This window comes from Eleutherodactylus coqui, chromosome 1 (genome assembly GCF_035609145.1).
Source record: "Eleutherodactylus coqui strain aEleCoq1 chromosome 1, aEleCoq1.hap1, whole genome shotgun sequence".
NCBI lineage: Eukaryota > Metazoa > Chordata > Amphibia > Anura > Eleutherodactylidae > Eleutherodactylus > Eleutherodactylus coqui.
This window is the reverse complement of record NC_089837.1, coordinates 357298613-357319547: the sequence shown is the minus strand read 5'-3', so window position 1 is coordinate 357319547 and position 20935 is coordinate 357298613. Positions and strand designations below refer to the sequence as shown.

Below are 20935 nucleotides of genomic sequence, written 5' to 3'. Positions count from 1 at the left end.
GTGATTAGTCACTGTAAAGTCGTTTTTGGGCCCCGGTAGTTCTCCTCTAGGCAGCCATTGAGTCCATCAGCCAAGCCTCGCCCTCGGCTACCGGTGGTTTTGATGCAGAATTGAAAATGGTTTTAATCTACCTGCAATTCCACCTCAAACTCCACAGTTTGACCTGCAGAGTTTGGTGTGGAATTCCACAACGGTAGATTAAAGGGGCTGTGCAGTTAACAATAGCATGAACTGTCTTAAATAATAAATGGAGCAGTACTTACCTGACCTCTGCTCTGGGGAGCCAGCAAGGTCACCCTGCCGTCCTCCCATCATTGCTGTGAAAGATAACTTCAGCGGAAGTCACCAGACTTCTGCTGAAGCGTTTCCATTTTGAACTCCTAGCATCATGGCACCCAGGATGCGAGTGCTGATGCCAGGAGAACGAGCAATGACGCGGCAGCGGTCACCCGACTTACTCTGATGTCAAATTTAAGAACAATCACGATACAGATGGCGGGGCAACATTGCTGGATCCCCGTGGCAGCGATTGGGTAAGTACTGCTCTCCTTGTTATTTTAAGTTAGTTTGTGCTATTGCTGAAATGTTAGCTGAGCCATGGTGTGATATAATGCTAATTGTGCTGGTACCAGTGTGTATATATCATCTTCTGTCTTATTTAGGACACTGGACAGGATGTTGTCTCCTCACCCACCACCCCTGGAGCTGGGAAGTCCAAGGTAAATACATTCCGATGATGTATTTTTATTACATTCTTAACCCAGTTCCAGACTGGCTGAGTGTATTCCTGGAATGTGTGGCCTTCATGTCTGCTAACATTATCTCTGAATCACAAGCGGCTGCTTGTGTTTGGTTTTTTAACTTCCTGTAAGATTTTCGGACTATATCTTACATCTACAATTGGCCTCAACAGCCAGAATAATGAAACCGTTTGATAATAGTAGCTTTTTTGTGCTCATTTTCTGCATATTGTTGTTATAGAGTAAGTTATACTTTATACATGTTCTCTGCCTACAAAGTGGTTTTATGTTAAATGTCTTCTAGCTGGACTCGCTGCCTAAAGAAGATCTTATCAAATTTGCAAAGAAGCAGATAATGCTTATTCAGAAAGTCAAATCAAGATGTGCAGGTATGATTGTGGCGTTTTAAGGAATACTCTATTTATCCCATGCTGGACTTACACTTACATCCTGTTTGAGAATATGGAGTTAACTGCTATAGCTAAGGCCGAATGCACACAGCTGGGTCGGATTCTGCATGCGGGATCCTGCAGCGGAATCTGACCCTGTGCCTGGCCGGTGATTCCCGCGTACCTGTCCGGATTCTTTATAATCTGTATTGCGGATGTGCAGGCCGGCACACATGCACAGTACAGACCATGCTGCGCCGCCGCTAGGCAATGATGCGGATTCCGTGGCCCGTCCGGCTTCCATTGACTTTAATGGAAGCCATCCATGCGGAATTCGCACTGAAATAGAGCAGGCTGTGATTTTTTTTTTACCTCCCCGAGCAGAAAATTGCAATTGATTTCCTCTCGTGGACATGGGAAAGCAATTTTCAATAGCATGTTAATAGGCAGCATTTGCGGCGGAATCCGGAGGCGGACTCCCGCTCTAGATTTTGCAATGCAAATATGCTTGTGTGCATTGGGCCTAAAGCAGAGAGACCAGTGGATGCTTCCTTTACCCTTCAGCAATGCTAACCATTTTTCCTGGTAGCGGTACCTCCTGAGATATTTGTGGAAAGGCCAGAAGATGGATGTACAGATCTAGCAAAGTTTAAATTGACACTTAAAACATTAAATAAACTGTTGCGCAGAACTTTTCCCTTGTACAGATAGTCCCCGACTTGCGAACATTCGACTTACGAATTTCGCTAGATACGAACTATCTGTCCTGCACAGTATGATGTAATGCTATGGCATTACATCATACTGTGCAGGGACCGGGCAGGCTTCTATCAAGCCTGATAGAAGCCTGTCCGGTCAGATCGCGGTTGCTAGGCAGCCGGGGGCCTTCTGAAAGGCCCTAGGGCTGTCTATGCAGAGCGCCTATCAAGCCGTGCGCTTGATGGGCACTCTGCATAGACAGCCCTGGGGCCTTTCAGGAGGTCCCCGGCTGCCTAGCAACCGCACAGCGTCCTGCGATCTCATCGTGGGACGCTGTACGGGCCCCCTGAACGTCGGGTGCAGCGGGCACCCGGCGGCAGCAGTTCCGACGAGCCGCGCCGCTCGGCGGAACTGTTAACACTCTAAATACCGCTGTCAGAGCGGTATTTAAAGTGTTAACAGTTCTGACAAGCGGCGCGGCTCGTCGGAACTGCTGCCGCCGGGTGCCCGCTGTAAGAACAGCCGGCAACCGACGTTGTATGGAGCGGGGTCCACCCGCTCCATACCATTTGTTCGACTTGCGAACAAAACGGACTTGCGAACGGGCTCCCGGAACGGAACCTGTTCGCAAGTCGGGGACCACCTGTAAATGGCTTTTGATGTATTAAGATAACTTGTTGCAGTAAGTAATCGCCGTTGTGTTAAATTTTGCAACAACTATACAAAATGCCCGCAATGACATTAACTCTTTCCAGCTTTGTACTGTACTTGTTCCCGAAAACCACCATACATGTACAGCACTAGGATGATGTGGACTCAAAGAGCGGAGTCCTTGCCATCAGCCACAACTGTTTGCTGTAACGGCCTGGATCGGACATCACTCTGATCCCTGCTGATTGACTCCTTTGATGGCCTGGTCATCAGAGTGACCACGGTATCTAAGGAGTTCAGTAGAGGGGCTCTCATCCTCAATGGTGCCCCAGCAACATGATTGTGGGGTACATAAGGGTCATCCTATGAGACGGGCCCTTAAACAAGACCCTTAGGTCTGCCCTTTTTTCAACACACTGCCTACTGTGTTTCCCCAATAATAAGCCATACCCTGATTTTCTGGGTGGGGTTGAAATATAAGCCCTCCCCTGAAAATAAGCCCTAGCTAGGCTACATGTAAAAAAAAAAAAACAATACTCACCTAGCAGCCGGCGTTCAGGTCCCTTGCGATGGCCTTCAGTGCTGTTGCAGGCTGCTATGTCCTCCTTTATGCCGAAAGAGCAGTTCTTCCTGGTAGCGGGGCTTGAATACCCCACTTCCAGCAAGCTAATGCTCTGATTGGTTAATTGAGCGCCACATCAACCAATGAAAGCCGGCTCTGTATTAACCAATCACAGCCATTCAATAATTGGCAGTGATGTAGGGGTGGGATATTCAAGCCCCGCTACCAGGAAGAACTGCTCTGTCCATGTGCCGGAGGACACGGTGGCCTGCAGCAGCGCCGAAGCCCATCGCGAGGGACCCTAACAGCGGCTGTTAAGTAAGTATTATTAGACACCCCCCGAAGATAAGACACTGTGCCTCTTTTGAGGCAAAAATTAATATAAGACAGTATCCTAATTTCGGGGAAACACGGTCGTAGGCAGAACCTAATAGAAAGCCTGACAATGTAGCACTAAGCATCTAAAAAGAGTGCCTCTGCATTACCAGTACAATTCACTGATATGAATGGAATATTTGTAATGATAGTCCCTGTGTTAATGCTGCTGGGAAATAGAATACTTAAGGACCTTTTTACATGGTCCTATATTGCGTATGAATGTCCCCCTCCCTCCCTGCCCTGGGCCATGTTAGAGGGACAACCATCAACCAACATATGAGCATTCACTGTTTGTTGTTTCTTAGCTCGCTGCCTAACTGTACATATTTCTCCATGTACTATAGCCTATGGAGAAGAACAATGGAAGTTATTCTTTGTCTATGTAAAAGAAATTTAAATAAGCAACAAGTGCATGCTTTGTTAAACAGTGTTTATTACATCGGGCTGACAATCGGTCTGTGAGCCTTACAGCTGATCCCTTGTGGCCCTAGAAGGATGACTCTTTGTGACCAATTATTGTCAAGGGACCCCTCTAACAAGTAGTAATTTTCCAAATTCAAAAGCACCTTTGATTGAAAAAAAAAAGAAAGTATAAGTCTGACTGCTGAGACTTCCACCAATGCCTTGTTTCCAATTTCCTGAGGAGAAATGTCACATGTACAGTTACATTTCATGCTACATTATGCATGGTACTGGTGCATCTTTTCTCCACTGGAAGAATCGGTGGAGACATGGGTTAGTGGCCCTTTCACGCCCCAAGTGGTGATTGGTTGGGAGGAGTGTCTTTGTGAATCTCCAGCCTGCTGCACCCATCAATCTGGAGGCCAGTGCACCCTGCTGTGAGGATGGCCTTTTTGGTAAGCAGCATGCTGCTTGTTGTCCGGCTTCTCCAGCTCTGCCGTCCTGACAGCGGCCCACACCAAACCATAGAGCTGCAAGCTGCATGCTTAGCAGTCCCAGCACAGAGCACTACAACATTGCACAGGACACTGCTGCTGAAGCAGTCTGTTTCTCTCCAGCAGAGCCTCCATCACTCACCCTTCGTCCACTCCAAATCCAGCCCTGCCATCTGCGCCAGCTGTGTGCTGCGACTATCCCCGCTGGCAGCCTCCTAGCTCCGCTGTGACTCTCGTCCCCGCCGGCCTGCTATCTCCACTGTCACAGTCTCCGGTGCCCTGCCATGTGTCTGGTCACAGGCCCGCGGTCAGTCTCCCCGACGGCCTTTTCTCTGTGCTCCTGGCTCCGCTCTCACTCTCCTCCCCGCTGGTCTCCAATGGATTGATGTATGCGTGGGCGGACGGCAAGTAACAGTGGGGACGGGACAGCAGAGACCAGGAACCAATCAGCAGCTAGGGGCATGACCAGGTTGCTACCTCCAGCTAAGGCCGGTCAGCCCCCAGCTGCTGGTGGAGACAAGATGCACCAGTACCATTATGAACTATAATTATGAGAATCCACCAATATGAGGCCCCTTCCCTCTAAATATGGGGTCATAGAAATTATTTACGGCCTTCAAGTTTATTCCATGATCATGTCTGAAGTTTCCCATAATTTGGTAGGTTCCCCACCAACATTGTAGGTGATTAAAGCTGAATTTTTTTTGTCCTGCGATGTCAACACTTGTTACCGTTTCTAATTTGCAGATTTAGAAAAAGAAGTGGAAGAATTGAAATCAAAACCAACTACAGGAGCGGCAGATGATGTTGTACAGGTAGGGATTAATTATATCACGGTTAGTAGAGCATTGCAGACAAACATTGCAGACAAGTGTGTATAATATGTGTATCTTATTACATTGTAGCAGATTTTTGCTGGTCATATTTGCAGCTGCCTCAGTTCTTTAAGATTTTAACATTTTACTGAGCAGAATGACATAGTGACTAATTTATCTAGTCTAAAGAAAAAAAAACGTGACTGCTGCTATTCATACCTTCTTGCCGTAGTGTGTGCTTATATGTGTGTGTGTGTGTGTGTGTGTGTGTGTGTGTGTGTATATATGTGTTTGTGTATATATATATATATATATATATATATATATGTGTATATATAATATTGATTGTACAGTTATCCATGGGAAAGTGGCTGTAAAAATGCCAGTCCAACATGTTGAGAAGGGCTCCTTTTGTACTTCTGCTGTCAGCCCTAGAATAGTAATTAGTGAGGTTTATAGTTACCTATAACCTTTCTTCTCTTTTTTTTTTTAAACTTTGTTTATCGAAATATTTGTCAAATTATAGTAAAATCAACAAGTACAGAATCATACGAGAGTTAAAATACATTGTTCCTGTTTCAGAGCATATAAATTAAGTCCCACAGTCCAATACATACAAGTAATTTGTCAGGTAGTAAAGCAAGTATCCCCTCCATCCCCAATTACTCAGGTAGCAGATAACAGAGATCCCAAACCACTTGTAAATAGTGATGTCAAATAAGAATCACACCAAGCCTCCCCCACCCCCTTATCTTTCCAAAGTTCTCAGGACAATTTCTGCATACAATGTTTTAATAAATTAGGGTAATGTTTATCATGTTTTTCCACTGAGTAAAGCCCCATTTACACTCAATGATTATTGCTAAAAATGCTTTCAAATTATGGCTTTTGAGCAATAATTGTTGCCTGTAAACGATTCCATCTTTCGCTCTTTGGCTGAACTATGATTTTTAGGTCAGCATAAAATCCATCATTCAGGCGGAGAGAGATAGCAGGGACCGCACGCTGTGTTCTCCACGGGAGAAGCTGATTACATTGTATTCATCTGGCAGCCCGTGCAAAGTTAATGCAGCTGAGTGCAAAGTCCAGACCTCATGCTGGGATTTGCAAACAGCTAGTGGAGGCTCATGTACACGTAAATGATGCTGATAAAGTGCAAATGGGCGTTAGTGCTCATTAGTACTTTATGCAAAATGATCACTAAAACTGTCAGTCTTTTAATTCTTTGAAATATTGTCTTTGCTTGTAAATGATCCTTTACAGAAGATGCTCTGGGTGCCATCTATTTAAGGGCTATCGCCATGTGGGTGAGAAGAAGAGTGCTACTTTAAAAGATTTGTGAGTGGTGTGTCCAGATGTCTTCTCCAAGGATGCCCAAAAGGCATACCTAAATAGTGCCTGGTATTGCATGACCAGCACCATCGAGAGCACCGCCAACACTTGTTCCCAAAAAGCTGCCATCCCAAGACAGCACCATATGAGATGCATAAAGTCTGGCCTTTGTTCAGAGTACTGATAGCACCCTGCATATGGCAACTGACAAATTCGAAAGATTGAGTTGGAGTGAGATAACAATTGAACCATTTTATTATTAGCAGAAGAAACCGTTTTCAGTAAGCTGAGGGGAGATCTGTCACCACTTCTCAATAATCCCCACAGGTGTTATTGTCATACGAGTGTTTGTACGATATTGAGATAAGTCCTCTAGGACTATGACTTCTTAAAATTCCTATCCTGGGATATGAAGAGATGAGTAGATGAGTTTAAAGCATGTCTTAGTTGCAGAAATGTATAAAAGGCGGCTCGAGGAATGTCATGGGATTGCCGAGTATATGAAAACGGTTTCCTGGTACTTGAATCACATAAATGTTCTAAACCGTATACCCCGTGGTCACCCCAGAATTGGGACTCCTGCCAATTTAAAAGCTGGTGTACCGAAGGGTTGTTCCAAAGTGGAGTTTCAGCTGTAACCCCTTTAAATTGTGCCATTGTCTTAGCTTGTTGCCAGACATATCTGGCAAGTTTATGTAGGCCTTAGAAGTGTCTGAGATTTCTTTTAAGGGCTTGCTCACATGAACACATTTGCACAGCATATTGCGCACACACATTGTTTTCAATGATTTCGTTCACATTGGTGTATTTTGCATGCACATCGTTCGCACAAACAAAATACCCAGCATGTTCTATTTTCAAGCATGTTGCCCACAAACATAGTACATATTAAACTAATTTAACTTAATTGTCCATCACGCAAATATGAAGTGCAAATGCGGTTACGCCCGTGTGAAGCCTGCCTAGGACAGGCCACAGAGTTTGTAAATTTAGAATATGCAATAAATGATGCTCAACATTAGGAAGCTCCGTATTCATTATCCATGATTTAAAGGGGTTCTGACATGAAAAAAAAAAAATTGCACTCACCTTGCCTGGCCTGGCCCGATCGCCAGGCATGTCCCCTCCAGCCGGCATCTTCTTCTGTGCCTTTAAAGCAGAGCAGGAGCGGTCAAAAAGACCGCTTCCTGCTCTGGTCCGTCCGTCAGGCACTTCCGAGGTCAACGGACGGACCGCCACAGCAAGCACGTCACAAGCAGTGCTTGCTGTGGGCGGCCCGTCCGTCCTGGCTGAACTCCGGAGTGCTGAGCATGCGCAGTGGAGACGCGGCCCGTCCTGACTCCTGTCAGAGGGCACCTCTCCACTGCGCATGCGCGCGATCCCGGAGCGGCACGCATATTAACACATTCTGCCGCAGTTCTCCAGCGCGGCCGATTCACCCAATCAGCTGGCTGGAATCGGCACATGTGACTACACAGCGTGCACGCGGATTGCCTGCAGCAGCCGTGTGCACTACACAGTACAGTTAAGCAGCCGTGTACTACACACTCCACTTAAGCAGCACGGGGTTAGGTTTAGGGTTAGGTTTAGGGTTAGGGTTAACTAAACCTAACCCCAACCCTAAACCTAACCCTAAACACTAACCCTAAACCTTAACCCTAAAGCTTAACCCTAACCCAAAACACTAACCCTAAACCTAACCGTAAACCTAACCCTAAACCTAACCCTAAACCCTAACCCCGTGCTGCTTAAGTGTAGTGTGTAGTACACGGCTGCTTAACTGTACTGTGTAGTGCACACGGCTGCTGCAGGCAATCCGCGTGCACGCTGTGTAGTCACATGTGCCGATTCCAGCCAGCTGATTGGGTGAATCGGCCGCGCTGGAGAACTGCGGCAGAATGTGTTAATATGCGAGCGGCGCGGCTGCTGGAGGAAGAAGACTGCCTGCCGGGAGGCATACTAGCACTTTCTGCTTAGGTTAAGCAGCGCTGCTGATTAGAGCCACCTGATTGGCTCTTCGGCACCACGTGACTGCACAGCGTGCACCAATCAGGTGGCTCTAGTCAGGCTGCTTAACCTAAGCAGAAAGTGCTAATATGCTGCCGGGAGATGACCCCCCGATGTCAACAACAACAGGAGAACAGGTAAGCATAAGATTTTTATGCTTTAGCAGCCATTAACCCATGGGTTCCCTGGGTCCATTAGGCAGACCAGGGAACAATGGCTGCTAAAGCATAAAAACATTATTCATGTCAGAACCCCTTTAATGTATCCTTGCTGTCCAGCCAGATAATATAGGGATATACATAGCTTTTTTTTCTTCATATCTGGTAAGGCGTTTCCAGACGGATCTTTTGGGTGCTGTAGAATAGACAATCCAAGCTTAGACCTACCATTTCTCCAAATAAAGGGCCGCATGAAGGAAGTAAGTGACGTATACAGAAGGGGACAGGTATATCCGCATTCTCCAAGGCATATAAACATTTAGGGAGGATAATCATTTTAATTAAATTTATTCTGCCTGCCACTCAAAGTAGAAGTAGTTTCCAGGTAGAGAATTTAAGCATGGAAGAAAGGGATAAATATTGAGGTTGTAAGAAGAGTCTCTGTGATTATAATACTTAGATATTTATAATAGTGAACTATTTTGAGCCATAGAAAAGCCCCCCCCCCCCTACCGTAACTCCTTTAACTGTTTCAGCACGCGGCCTTTTTTGTTTCTCCATTTTTGTTTTATCATCCCCACTTAAATCAAAGAGTTCTGACTTTTTTTTTGCTTTATGCATCCTACCTACCCGTTCAATAGGTATAGCCTAACATCCTTAGTATATATGCAGAGTCTGTCATGTATTTTTTTTTTGCTTCTTTTAGGCTCTTACTGAAAGACTGGATGCTGTTCTTCTGGAAAAAGCAGAAACTCATCAACAGTTTGTTTCTATGAAGAAAGAATTAAATAAAACAAAAGAAGAATCTGAGGTAATACTTTATTTTTTTTAGAAGCAAAAAAAGCCTATTTTTAAGGTCACCGTCACACGGGCGCTAAAATCACGTGAGATTTGTGCGTTGCGAGATGCATAAATATCAACCCCATTCTTTTGAATGGGATCATACATATTAGCTATGTTTTCCTGCATGGCACCGCGATGCTATGCAAGAACACATCGCAGCGTGTCCTATCTTTCCACGTGCTCTTGCATTGCAGCGCACATTGTTTTCAATGAGACTGGCAGTAGCAGCACAAGGTCTCCCATTCAAAGGAGGATTGTTTCTCCCCCGTAGTGATGCGAGGCTGTTTTGACACAAAAATGCCTCGCATCCTCGGGAATTCACATTGTGTGGGGCGTGATATGGGGACGGGATTCACGGCCCCATATCACGCTCGCCCTCGTGAAGATAGCCTAAAGCAAATTTCACAAAAGGGGCGAGCGTGATATCAGGCCGTGAAATTCAGCTCACGCTCCAAAGCGTGTGTTTTGGTTTTTTTTTCCCACAGATGCAAGGCAATTTTGTGCACCTCTCAGGCCATGGAATATTTTTTTCGGCCCCATTGAAAACAATTGGCGAGGTGTTCAGAGGCAATGCCCAAGGAGGTGTTGTTTTCACGCCAACTGTGGTATGCAGCGGACACTTGGTTCCAGCAGCCTGAATTAAAGTTCTTTAATTGTCAGTAGCAACTCACTGTATTAACCCCAGCAATGGCAAAGCTGGGTTACAGCTCAGTTATACTTTCTGAGACTGCAATAAAGACTGATTGGAAACTGGGCTTCCCACACTCATGTAGGACAGGACCTGGGGTATTGTACTTTAATGCTGACCTGTTTGTCTTCTCCAAGCAGATGACATGCATTTTAGAATGGTCCTCTATTTGTAGGGATTGGAGTAGGCAGAGCGTGTCAGTGTTAGGTCATGTTCACATCAAGTTGGAGCCTACATTTGGTGTATACACTGGCGAAAACTCTCAGCGTAAACTTCAGACATAGTGCTACATTCTGTACTTTTTCTCATCCATGTTGTCTACTTATAGAAGTACTATATGCTGTATTTAATTTCCAATTGTATATTACTATTAAAAATAGTTTGTTTCTGGAGGAAGTGAGCTTTTAAGAACCTACTGCATAAGGTAGAACAGAGCTAATGCGGCATCCTCAATGCAGAGCCCAACGTGACTATGTATTACAGTTGGCAAGCCCCTTTAACCCCTTGAGTGGCACGCCCGGAAAATTTCCGGGACGAGCTCCACTGCTCATAGCAACATAGCCCGGAAGATTTCCGGGCTATGTATCACTATGGGAGCTGCAGAGCACAATGCCACAAGCTGTGACAGTGTGCTCTGCCTGCACAGACCCACAGAGAACAAAGCAAGGGCTTTGAAAAACCAGCAGAAGATATTGTAGATATGTCGGCAATCTCCTGCTTTGTTTACAGGTTGCCATGGAGACCATCGGCTTGTCAGAAGCAAGGCGATGGTCTCTGTGGCAGGGAGAGCTGGTTGTTAGCTGTGAGAGGACAGCTAGGTACCAGCTCTTACAGCAGAGATCAGAGAAAACCTCCGATCTCTGCTGTGTTAACCCCTTACATGCTGCAGTCTATGTGACTGCAGCATGTAAAGGGCTGTCACTGCAGCATGTAAAGGGCTGTCACCATCGGACCCCCGGAATGTGATCAGGGGTCCTGATGGGTCCCTGTGGAAGTCCCCTAAAGGGACAAAAAAAAAAAAAGTTAAAAAATTATAAAAAAAATAATAAAAACACTTGTCTCCCATTACTTTGTAAAAAAATCAAAAATACAATCACACATGTGGTATCCGTGCGTCGTAATGACCCAGAGAAGGAAGTTAATGCATTATTTAACCCCTTAATGACATGGCCTCTTTTTTTCTTTTTTCCCCATTTCTTTTTTCCTCCCTCCTGTTTAAAAAATCACAACTTGTCCCGTAAAAAACAAGCCCTTATATGGCCATGTCAATGGAAAAATGAAAAAGTTATGGCTCTTTGAGACGCAACTGCAAAATTAGTTGAAATTCAATGATTAGACCATTTTAAAAAACCTGCCCTGGTGGGCACGACAGGGTGGTAGGAAACCCGCCACTCAAGGGGTTAAAGGGGTTGTCCCGCGAAAGCAAGCAGTGTTAAGCACTTCTGTATGGCCATATTAATGCACTTTGTAATATACATCGTGCATTAAATATTGGCCATACAGAAATTATACACTTACCTGCTCCAGTGTTGGCGTCCCCATCTCCATGGCGCCGACCAAAGCCTTCTTCTCCCTCGATTAGACGCGCTTGCACAGTCTGCTCTTCTGTTCCGTTTGAATGGGGCCGCTCTGGCGTGCTCGCGCCACACAGGTCTTCTGCGCATGCCATACAGAAGGGCTTAACACCGCTTGCTTTCGCGTGACAACGCCTTTAACATAAACTAAAAACTGCCAGACAGCATTATAAGTTTGTACGGGAATATATAAAATCTGTGGTTAAAGTAGCTCTACTCGGATCCAACATGCACTTGTAAGTTCTGGGTGTGCTGTTTTTCTACGCCATAGCCAGGTTCAGTTTCTAGTACATACTAGTGAGCCTTGGGTCAGTGCCTACAGTTCCACTTATGGAGCTCTTCAATGTTCCAATTTACTTCTTTGCCAGTTTTGTGATTCTACACATGTTCTGTGATATCTCTGTTCGTAATCTTAGTTTACATAAAGTTTCCACCTTTTTTTTTTTAAGTGAAAAAAGAAATGTAATCTGATATATTAACTATATAATCCATTGTGTTTTATAGGCTGCTGCCAAAAAAGCTGGAGAGTTACAACAACAACTGGAGCATTCAAACAGAATGCTGTTAGAAGAAATAGTGGCATTAAAGACCGACCTATCGGAGTCCCAAGACAATCACAAAGAAGATGTAGCTACTTTGAAGAAAGAATTGCAAGATGCACTTGTGAAGCAGAGAGAGTTTACTGAAAGACTGAGCCAACAGCAAGAACAAGATTCACATGTAAACAAGCTGGAGCAAGAGCTTCAGCATATGCATCAAGACTACGAGGAAAGGTTGTCTAATTTACAGAAAGACTTAGATTCTGTTACAGAAGAGAAGAATGATGGAATGACCAAACTCAAAGATGCCGAAGCAGCTTCCGAGCAGAACTTAAGGGAGATCCAAGATTTGCATGCAAAGATCTTGGAGTTACAAGCTCTGCACAAAGAGGAAGTCTCAAACCTAACGCAAGAGTTTGAAACTTCCACCAAGGTATCAGAGAAAGAGAAAAGTACGTTGCAAGACGTAATTAATCAGTATCATGAAAAAGAAAAAATATTGCAAGAGGATGACGAATCAAGCCAAAGGAATAGTGATGTATCTGATGAGCCGAATGTCACATCTCAAAGTGAGGGTGATAAAGTCCAGCAGTTAAAATGTGATGTCAAAGAATTGGAGTCTCAACAAAGTCTTTTAAAAGATGAACTCACCTACACAAACAATTTAAAGTTTAGGCTGGAGCGGGAAGTACAGCACTTGAAAAATGAGTATTTCCATGAACGAGAGGAATTAGAATTTAAGATAAATGAACTTCAGCTTGCTATAGAGGAGTATAATAGTCTAATAGAGAAATTAAAGGCAGAGCTTGAGTCTACAAAAATAGAGTCTAAACAACTGGCCCAGGAAAAAGCCATAGATATTCAAAGCCTGAGAGATCAGCACAAGAAGGAACTGTATGAACGCACGCAAGCAATAACCTCACGGTTTGAAGATGAAAAATTTACTTTTGTCCATGAAATGCAGATTTTAAAAGAGCAGTGTAAAAATCTTCATCAAGAAAAAGAAGAAGCCATAAGCAACTATGAGAGCTTACGGGAGACATTTGTTAGCCTCCAAGCAGAACTTCAGGATTCTGCTGGTAAGATCAGCCAGGAGTTTGAAACCATGAAGCATCAGCAGGCCACTGATGTCCATGAACTTCAACAGAAACTGAGAACTGCTTACAAGGAAAAGAATGACCTTCAGGAGGCTGTGAACCAGCTTCAGAGTAAAGTTGATATGTTCTCATCAAAGGAAAGTGAATATGAAGAACTCCAAGTTAAGATCACCACGTTGCAACAAAATAATGAGGAATATCTAGCATCTCTGCATAAGAAGGAGGAGTTTATAGAAGATCTTCAGCTGAAAGTTGATGGAAATTCCAAGCAAAGTGCTGAGATATCTGCTCTTCATGAAGAGATCCACAAACTGCAAGAAATGTACAAGAGCGAGCAAGTCAGTGTGGAGGGACTGCAACAAAAAATTGAGAACCAGGGTGCGCTTAATAGCCAACTAAAGAAAACTATTGAGGAACTGACCGAAAAACTTCAAGAATCTTTGTCGCCGTCCCATCTTAATGACTCTGAAGATCCTCAGCTCCAAATTACTTCGTGGCAACAAAAAAATGAAGAGGTTACAGCAACATTACATGAGAAAGAAAAACTGTTAAAAGACCTGCAACTGAAAATGCAGGAGACAACCAAGCAAAACACTGAGCTCTCTTCTAGAATGCAGAACGCAAGTACAGAAGTTCTTGAACTTCAGGAGATGTTAAAGAGTGAACAGGCGAAGGCTTTGAACTTCCAGCAGGAAATAGAAAATCATGTCAAGCTCATTGCACAGTTGGAGGAAACCATTGAGAAGTTGACACAGAAATTAAGCACTACCATACAGAGTTTAGAGGAGATTAAAAATCTCCAGCAGCAAGTAGACACCTTACTTCTCGAAAAACAGCATGTAGAGACCGATTCCAGGAGGTGGCAAGATGAAGTATTACAACTCCGTGAACAGAAGGAAGTTCTTTCCAGAGACTTTGATAAACTTATTTCTGAACACAATCATTGTTTTGTATCAATTGAGGAGCTAGGTGACTTGAGAAAGAAAGTACAACTGATAACCGAGGAGAAGGATGAAGTAACGGGGGTTCTTGTAAGTAAAGAGCAAAGTATAGAAATGTTTCAAGAACAGCTTTGTATTCTTCAGGACATACTGGCTATTGAGTGCCGAGATCAAGATTTTATTCCACTGCTTGAAAATATTAACAAAGCAGTTCTCCAACTAAAGGAGGAAAAGGAAAATGTATTCTCCCAGAAAGAAGAGACATCTGCTCAGATTGAGAGGCTCCACGAAGAGTATGAAATACAGTTCTCAGAGCTGCGCGCTCTATTAAGTGACTACTCTAAAGAAAAGGGACTATTGAAAGAAGAACTGGAGGAAACGCTTCGAGACAAAGAGGCACTCCAGAGAGATTTGCTGGAGATGAAACATACACTTGAAAAATCAAAACTGGATAATCAAGACTTGCTTTCTCGTATAGAAGTTGTAACTGCAGATCTGAATGCTGTACAGAAGGAAAAATGCATAGAATCTAGTGAACAAGAGGATGTAAGGGTAGAAAACACCGAGGGTACTCTTATGCAAGAAGTGACTGGTGCTGAGGTAAGACACTCTAGTGTACACCTCCATGTAGTCAGACTACTTCTAGGTTACATGTGAAATGCTCCTTCTTGATGTTTTTGTACCAACAAAATGTTGAGGTTTCATTCAGATGCTTTTGGCACTACTTAGGCGTACTCAACACTTCCCGAATGAATCTTACACTATCTCTGTCAATACAACATCTACATTACTCAATAATAATTAATGAAGTAATAAATAGTTGGAGGTATAATGACCAGAGATGAGCGAGCACCCAAATGCTCGGGTTCGGCGGGCGGTCTGTCTGTCTGTCTGTCTCTCTCTCTCTTTCTCTCCCAAAAATTTGCCAATGACGCGCGCTGCGGCGGGGAGGAGCCAAAACAGGCACGTCACAGCTGGGAGGAGCCAAAAACTAGGACAGGGTCGAACACGGCTTGATGTTTGTTCGAGTAACGAGCACCATCGAGTACGCTAATACTCGAACGAGTATCAAGCTCGGCAGAGTATGTTCGCTCAACTCTAATAATGACTAGACTGAGAATAGGCTTATGGAGTGTTACTATTTTGATGGTCGAGAAGCCATAAAGTGGAGTTTTCAAATTTCTTATGGCAAGGCAGAATATTCTTGTTGAATAAGCCCCTACACTTTACCACGAACAGAGCTTGTTCTGCAGGAAATGGACATTAGTTCTGGACGAACTGAGATCTTTCTACTAGTAATGTCTGTAGCTCCAGTCCTAGCAGTGCTATTGATGTTCTTCTGGTGGCATTTTAAAGTCAAAAGGCGCAACTGCCAGGATTGGAGATGCCGCTATCAGTTTGACAGTGGCGTTTAAATGGCTTGACAGTGAGATCTCCCAAGCGATCCACCCGCAGTGATATCATAGCTGGCCATTCATCGTAGCAGCCTTTTCAATACTCAAGGGCTGCAATTAATGTTTGCCTATTAAGCAGGAATAGACTTGTACCATAATTTTTTCCAGTTTCTCGTGCAAATTATAGTAAACTTCTTAAGGTCCTTTTTACATAGGCCGATTATCGTTCTGATTGTTCAAAACTCCGCGCTCTCATGGGGTTTTGAATGATAATCGTCCCGTGTAAAAGCATGCTTAAACTGAACGATGATCGTTCAGTGTAAACAGCAGCCGTTCAGTACTGAACGGCCGCTGTAATAAGTGAATGGAGAGGGGCGGGGGAGAGCGGGGAGAGAAATCTCCTCCAGCTGCCACACCTTCCCGCTGACCGCACACTCAGCGGATTCAGTGATACTCCCTCCTGTGTAACAGCACTGGAGCGAGGATACACTGGGATGAGTGTCGGGCATTGTTTTTCAGGTCTGGCTCCTCCCACTTTTCTCTATTTTGAAAAGTGGCAAGAGAAGCATAATTCACTAAAAATATATTTTGTAATAGCACTTGATACTGTAGCAGCTCTTAATTTGTTGATTTGTTCTGAATACTAAATACAGCAGACGGAAATTGATATTCTGACGCTTAGCACAAATTGTACTTTTATTAATGCCATGTACAAGAGAAGTTGCTAAATTTGGAATTTGCAGTTTCTACAATTACGGCTTTCATCATCAGTTGCACTGCGGGTTATTACAAGGATATATTCATTACCACTTAATATAATAATGTAATAATAATCTTTATTTGTATAGCGCCAACTTATTCCGCAGCGCTTACCGGAATGTGAATACTTAATGCAGTCTCGGCTATTACAAGCTAGAGATGTGATGTTTACTGCATGTTGCAAAGTCTTCAGGTTTTATGCACTGAAAAGTAGCAAAATTTACACGTACATTCACAACACCTGTCTCAGCCACTTAAAGCCTAATATTCTTTTCTAATTTTCCTCTTAGGATTTGCTTTCAAAATCATTGGATCTTCAACAGAAGTCTCTTCTAGCAGATCTTCAGAACAAAATAGGTAAAGAAATGCATTTGGTTCTAGTTAATCATGCTGAGTTAAATTCCCCTCTTACTATATACAAGTGTTAAAGTCTTCATTTATGTGTCTGTTCGTAGTGGTAATGGATAAAATTGAACTGGCATAAAAAAGCTATTGCGATTTGTTTCCGCGAGTGTGAAGTAAAAAGCGATTTTACATACTATTTAAGCGAATGCTATTTGCTGCGGATCCTCCGTACGGATGCCGGCCGCGGATTCCGCAGTAGATATCCGCGAGTGTGAGACCTGCCTAGGGTTGTCGATTTCTCGATCTGTGTTTTAAGGGAGTTGCCATTATTTGGCATACCCAACAAATAGTTTTCTATTCTTTATTCTAGAAAGTCTGGAGCGAGAATCTAAGGAAAAAGAAGAGAAGTGCAATAAGATTAAAGCAGTCGCTGTTAAAGCAAAGAAGGAACTGGACGCCAATAAAAAGGAGGTAAAGAATTATTTAGGGTGGATTCACACAGAGCTGATCTGCTGCAGATTTTGGTGCAGATTTCACCCTTTCGATTGAATTCAAATTGATGGGGTGAAATCTGCTGCAGATCTGCACCAAAATCTACTGTAAATCCACTGCTTTTAGACTTACTCTTAAAGAGTAACTGCACTTCTTAAAAATCTTTGACGTGTCGAAATCTTTGATCAGTGTAGGCCTGGACGGCTGCATAGACGTCTATAGACATCTACGCATCCGTCTTCAGCTGCTAGGAGGAGCTTACGGGCAATAAAAGCAGCCGAAAGGGCACCACACTCCAATGAGCACTGCATGCCATTCATTTCAGCAATCAGTGGGGGTCTCTGCACCCAGAATCCCACTGATCAAAACTTTTGACATGTCACTTTGGCATGCCAAAAGTTTTTTTAAAAAAGGCAGTTACTCTTGAAAGGGAGAAAAAAATGTAAATATGAACGACTTCCCACAGCTGCCGTTCTGATGGTACCTGGTTCCCAGCTGCACTCTTCTTTCGGCTCTAGTGATCACTTCATGTCATAGTATCATGTGAATGCTGCAGCCAGTTACTGGTTTATCCTTATTACCAGGCTGCCCCTCACAGCATTGCACAGGGCTGGATGTCTTGCTTGTCTTCCCCTTCTCTATCTCAGCCATGACAGGCAAAGGGGCTAGCTTGGTTATTAAAATGAGTGGAACAGCCAGGCCCCTGCAATGATGTGACGGGCACAGAAAGAGCCATACCCTGAGACACGGTGTTGAAACCAGCCCTTAAATGACAGTTCGGACACCCCAGGTGCGAGTAACCCCTGAACAACGCCTTGAACTTCCCTCTCCTATAGATACATGCAGTGCTTTCACATCTTTTCATATTCACTCCCATGTAGACTTATGTATGTATAGTCAATTGGTGGATTCTATTGACTTTATGTGTATTGTATAATCTGATTAATGTTGTTTCCTGTAACACTGTGTGTTATTGTAATGAGATTGTTTCCAGCAAGAGAAACCACATGCTCTTGTAGCTATGATACCTTTTAATGGTTAAAAAAATACATGATGTTATAGCGAGCTTGCGAACCTCTCGGGTTCTTCTTCAGGCTTAAAAGAAATCGATCCGAAGAGGCATGAATATTTATACAAACTTGTGACACACGTACTTATGACAAGGCACAGATGTGGATGTGATTGGTTCGCACTTAAAGGAATACTGCAACAGCAACAGAAACAGAAACATTTTTAACTAGGCACTGATAAGGGAGTGAAAGTTTTATGGTCCCTGAATTACTGTTGGAGGTGTCACCAGGCCAGCAGTCTTATTTGTGCTGTGACGTATTATACCTGCCATTCACACATAAGTCCTCGGGAATAATTTAGTCCTCCATTGAACGTGTCAAAAGTGTTATAAATTTCTATTCCCAAATTCTTCTTAAAAATATGTTAGTCTGTGCCAAGATTACCCCTTTAAGAATGTTGTACAACTGATACAAAGTGGAAAACTCAATGTAACCCTCTTCAACAGATGGTCCACATCTTGAAATAGAGGTTCTGCAACGCTGATAGATGTGCCACCAGGATCTTATGTTAATCTAATTTCATTCTTTATACTGATTTCCATTAAGGTCCAATCAATAAAGGAAGAGTTAGAGCGGGTAAGAGCCGAAAAGCAGCAACTTGCGTCTTCCATGAAGGATGTCGTCAAAGGTGCAGAAAGTTATCAGGTATAACACATCATATGTATTAGTTATTCACATTCAGGGAATATCTGTGGTAAGAAGTAGTTTGGTCTACATATTCCTTCATTATTCATACGATATTAGAAAAAACTAGCAAATGCAGTAATCTGGTCTCTACAGTGCAATAACATTTTCATGTGCATATGTAAAGGTGGCCATAAACATAAGAGTTCCTTCAGCCAACAACTATTCCTCCTGACCCCACCGCCTTCCATACACATGCATGCTTGGCTTTGCCAAATGTGTATGTATTCTTAATAGGAAGAAGGGGGTAAGCTTCTGTCAGACACCCCTTATCTCATGAGAACAAAGGATCAGGCATGTAAAAAACAATATAACCAGGCCTTTCTCCCAACATTTACTGTTTGGGATGGGGGAAGAGAAAGGGCACCACCATACACATTAGATGCTCAACTGGTCCCTCAGAAATGTGCAGCTTTCTTCCATCATCATTTAATAGGTACAGCCAGCTAAACTCAGATTGTTCCATCCCGACTCTGAAAGTGTTAATTGTGGGTTATATTCTTGTAGAGTCTGTTGGCAGAGTATGACAGACAAGTGGAGCTGCTGGAATTGGAAAAGGAGAAAGTCAAATCGGTGGAGCACCAGCTGGAAGATCTTTCATGTCAGCTGAGAACTGCCACTCTGGAGGTAAATCCCTGTTAAACATCACTATTGTGACACTACTATATTCACACTTGCATTTTGGGTTCCCATCACATTTCTTACTGTAGGCTGTGGTGCTAACTCTGCTGTTAAAAGGTTTGACCACTGTATGAGCAGATTTCCGAAGAGACCCTAAATCGTTAAGTTATGGCAACTATAACCAACTTTATGCCTTAGTCCAGCTCAGCAGTTATGGTCTATATAAATATTAGTAAGTAGTGGTCTACATGTCCACAGTACATAAGATGGTGGCTGGCATGTGATTTATCCTTGTGACCTCTTCCTCAGCAGTTTCTGGCTGTGTCCGCTTCTGTGGAGGGAGGTTTGATACAGTAACTGAATACATCCAGCACATACAGGTACAGGCAGCAGATCAACTTTATTTGCACATGTTCTGGTTGTTTTTTAAGCTATAGTTTAGCGCTTTTAAAGGAACAGACAGGGAAGCCATCACATGGGTAAATCACATGACTGCCATCATCGTATAGCCCATGGACATAGTGACTGTCAGTTTCCAATGTTTACACAGCCCATATGTGGACAACGGGAAAGTTTCAATTTCAGAACTGGAGTAAGATATAAAGACAACCATAGTTGTATGTGCCACAACATAAATTCCACAATGCCTTTGAAAATAAGGAAACCTAGGCAGACCCTTTCTAAAGCCTATAGGATTTTTCTGGATTGTAGATATCCATTTGAAAATGAGCACAGCATAACCTTTGTGACGCTACTAAAACAAAAGTCGTGACGCTAGTGAGAAGGGAACCTAGCTTGTAACTTTGTAATCTTTGCATTAATGTATACGCATTGTCCAAAAAAATCCAGCACCTAGAAGGAGGAGTTGTTTTGCTGTAAAACTCGGCATGCAGTTACATCTAAGGCAGATATGTAAATGATTAGCGTTGTGGCGTGATTAGATGAACAGTCTTTTCACCTGAGGCCCTAAAAGTGGTTCCATCCTTGTCCTATAAAAAGGCTCTCGGAGGCTCCTTGTGTGTAGTGACCTCTCCTTCCACTTGTAGAGCTTGTTGACCACTGGACGCCTCTACGATGCAGTTAGCAGAGTTTGAGAGGGGGTGGATTATTGGAATGCAAGAAGCTGGATTCCTACCACCTCGGCCGTTCTGACCAGACTATTAGGAGGTGTTTGGACGAATGGATGCATGAGGGGATGCACACAAGGCAACCGGGCTCAGGACCCCTATGACAGACCACCAGTAGAAAGGATTGTCTAATC

The 20935-nt window shown here is 43.5% G+C and overlaps 1 protein-coding gene across 1 annotated transcript in view; it reads left to right on the top strand.

The window, feature by feature from the left end:
• The window catches only part of GCC2 (GRIP and coiled-coil domain containing 2), a 69863-nt gene that overhangs the window by 7176 nt on the left and 41752 nt on the right, over window positions 1–20935 (top strand). Inside the window, exons 2-10 of the mRNA XM_066577505.1 lie at window positions 663–719; window positions 1045–1129; window positions 5063–5130; window positions 9334–9438; window positions 12237–14909; window positions 16753–16819; window positions 17178–17278; window positions 18916–19014; window positions 19561–19680. Of these exons, the coding sequence (XP_066433602.1) occupies window positions 663–719; window positions 1045–1129; window positions 5063–5130; window positions 9334–9438; window positions 12237–14909; window positions 16753–16819; window positions 17178–17278; window positions 18916–19014; window positions 19561–19680 (3375 nt within the window). The remainder of the gene's footprint in view (window positions 1–662; window positions 720–1044; window positions 1130–5062; window positions 5131–9333; window positions 9439–12236; window positions 14910–16752; window positions 16820–17177; window positions 17279–18915; window positions 19015–19560; window positions 19681–20935) is intronic.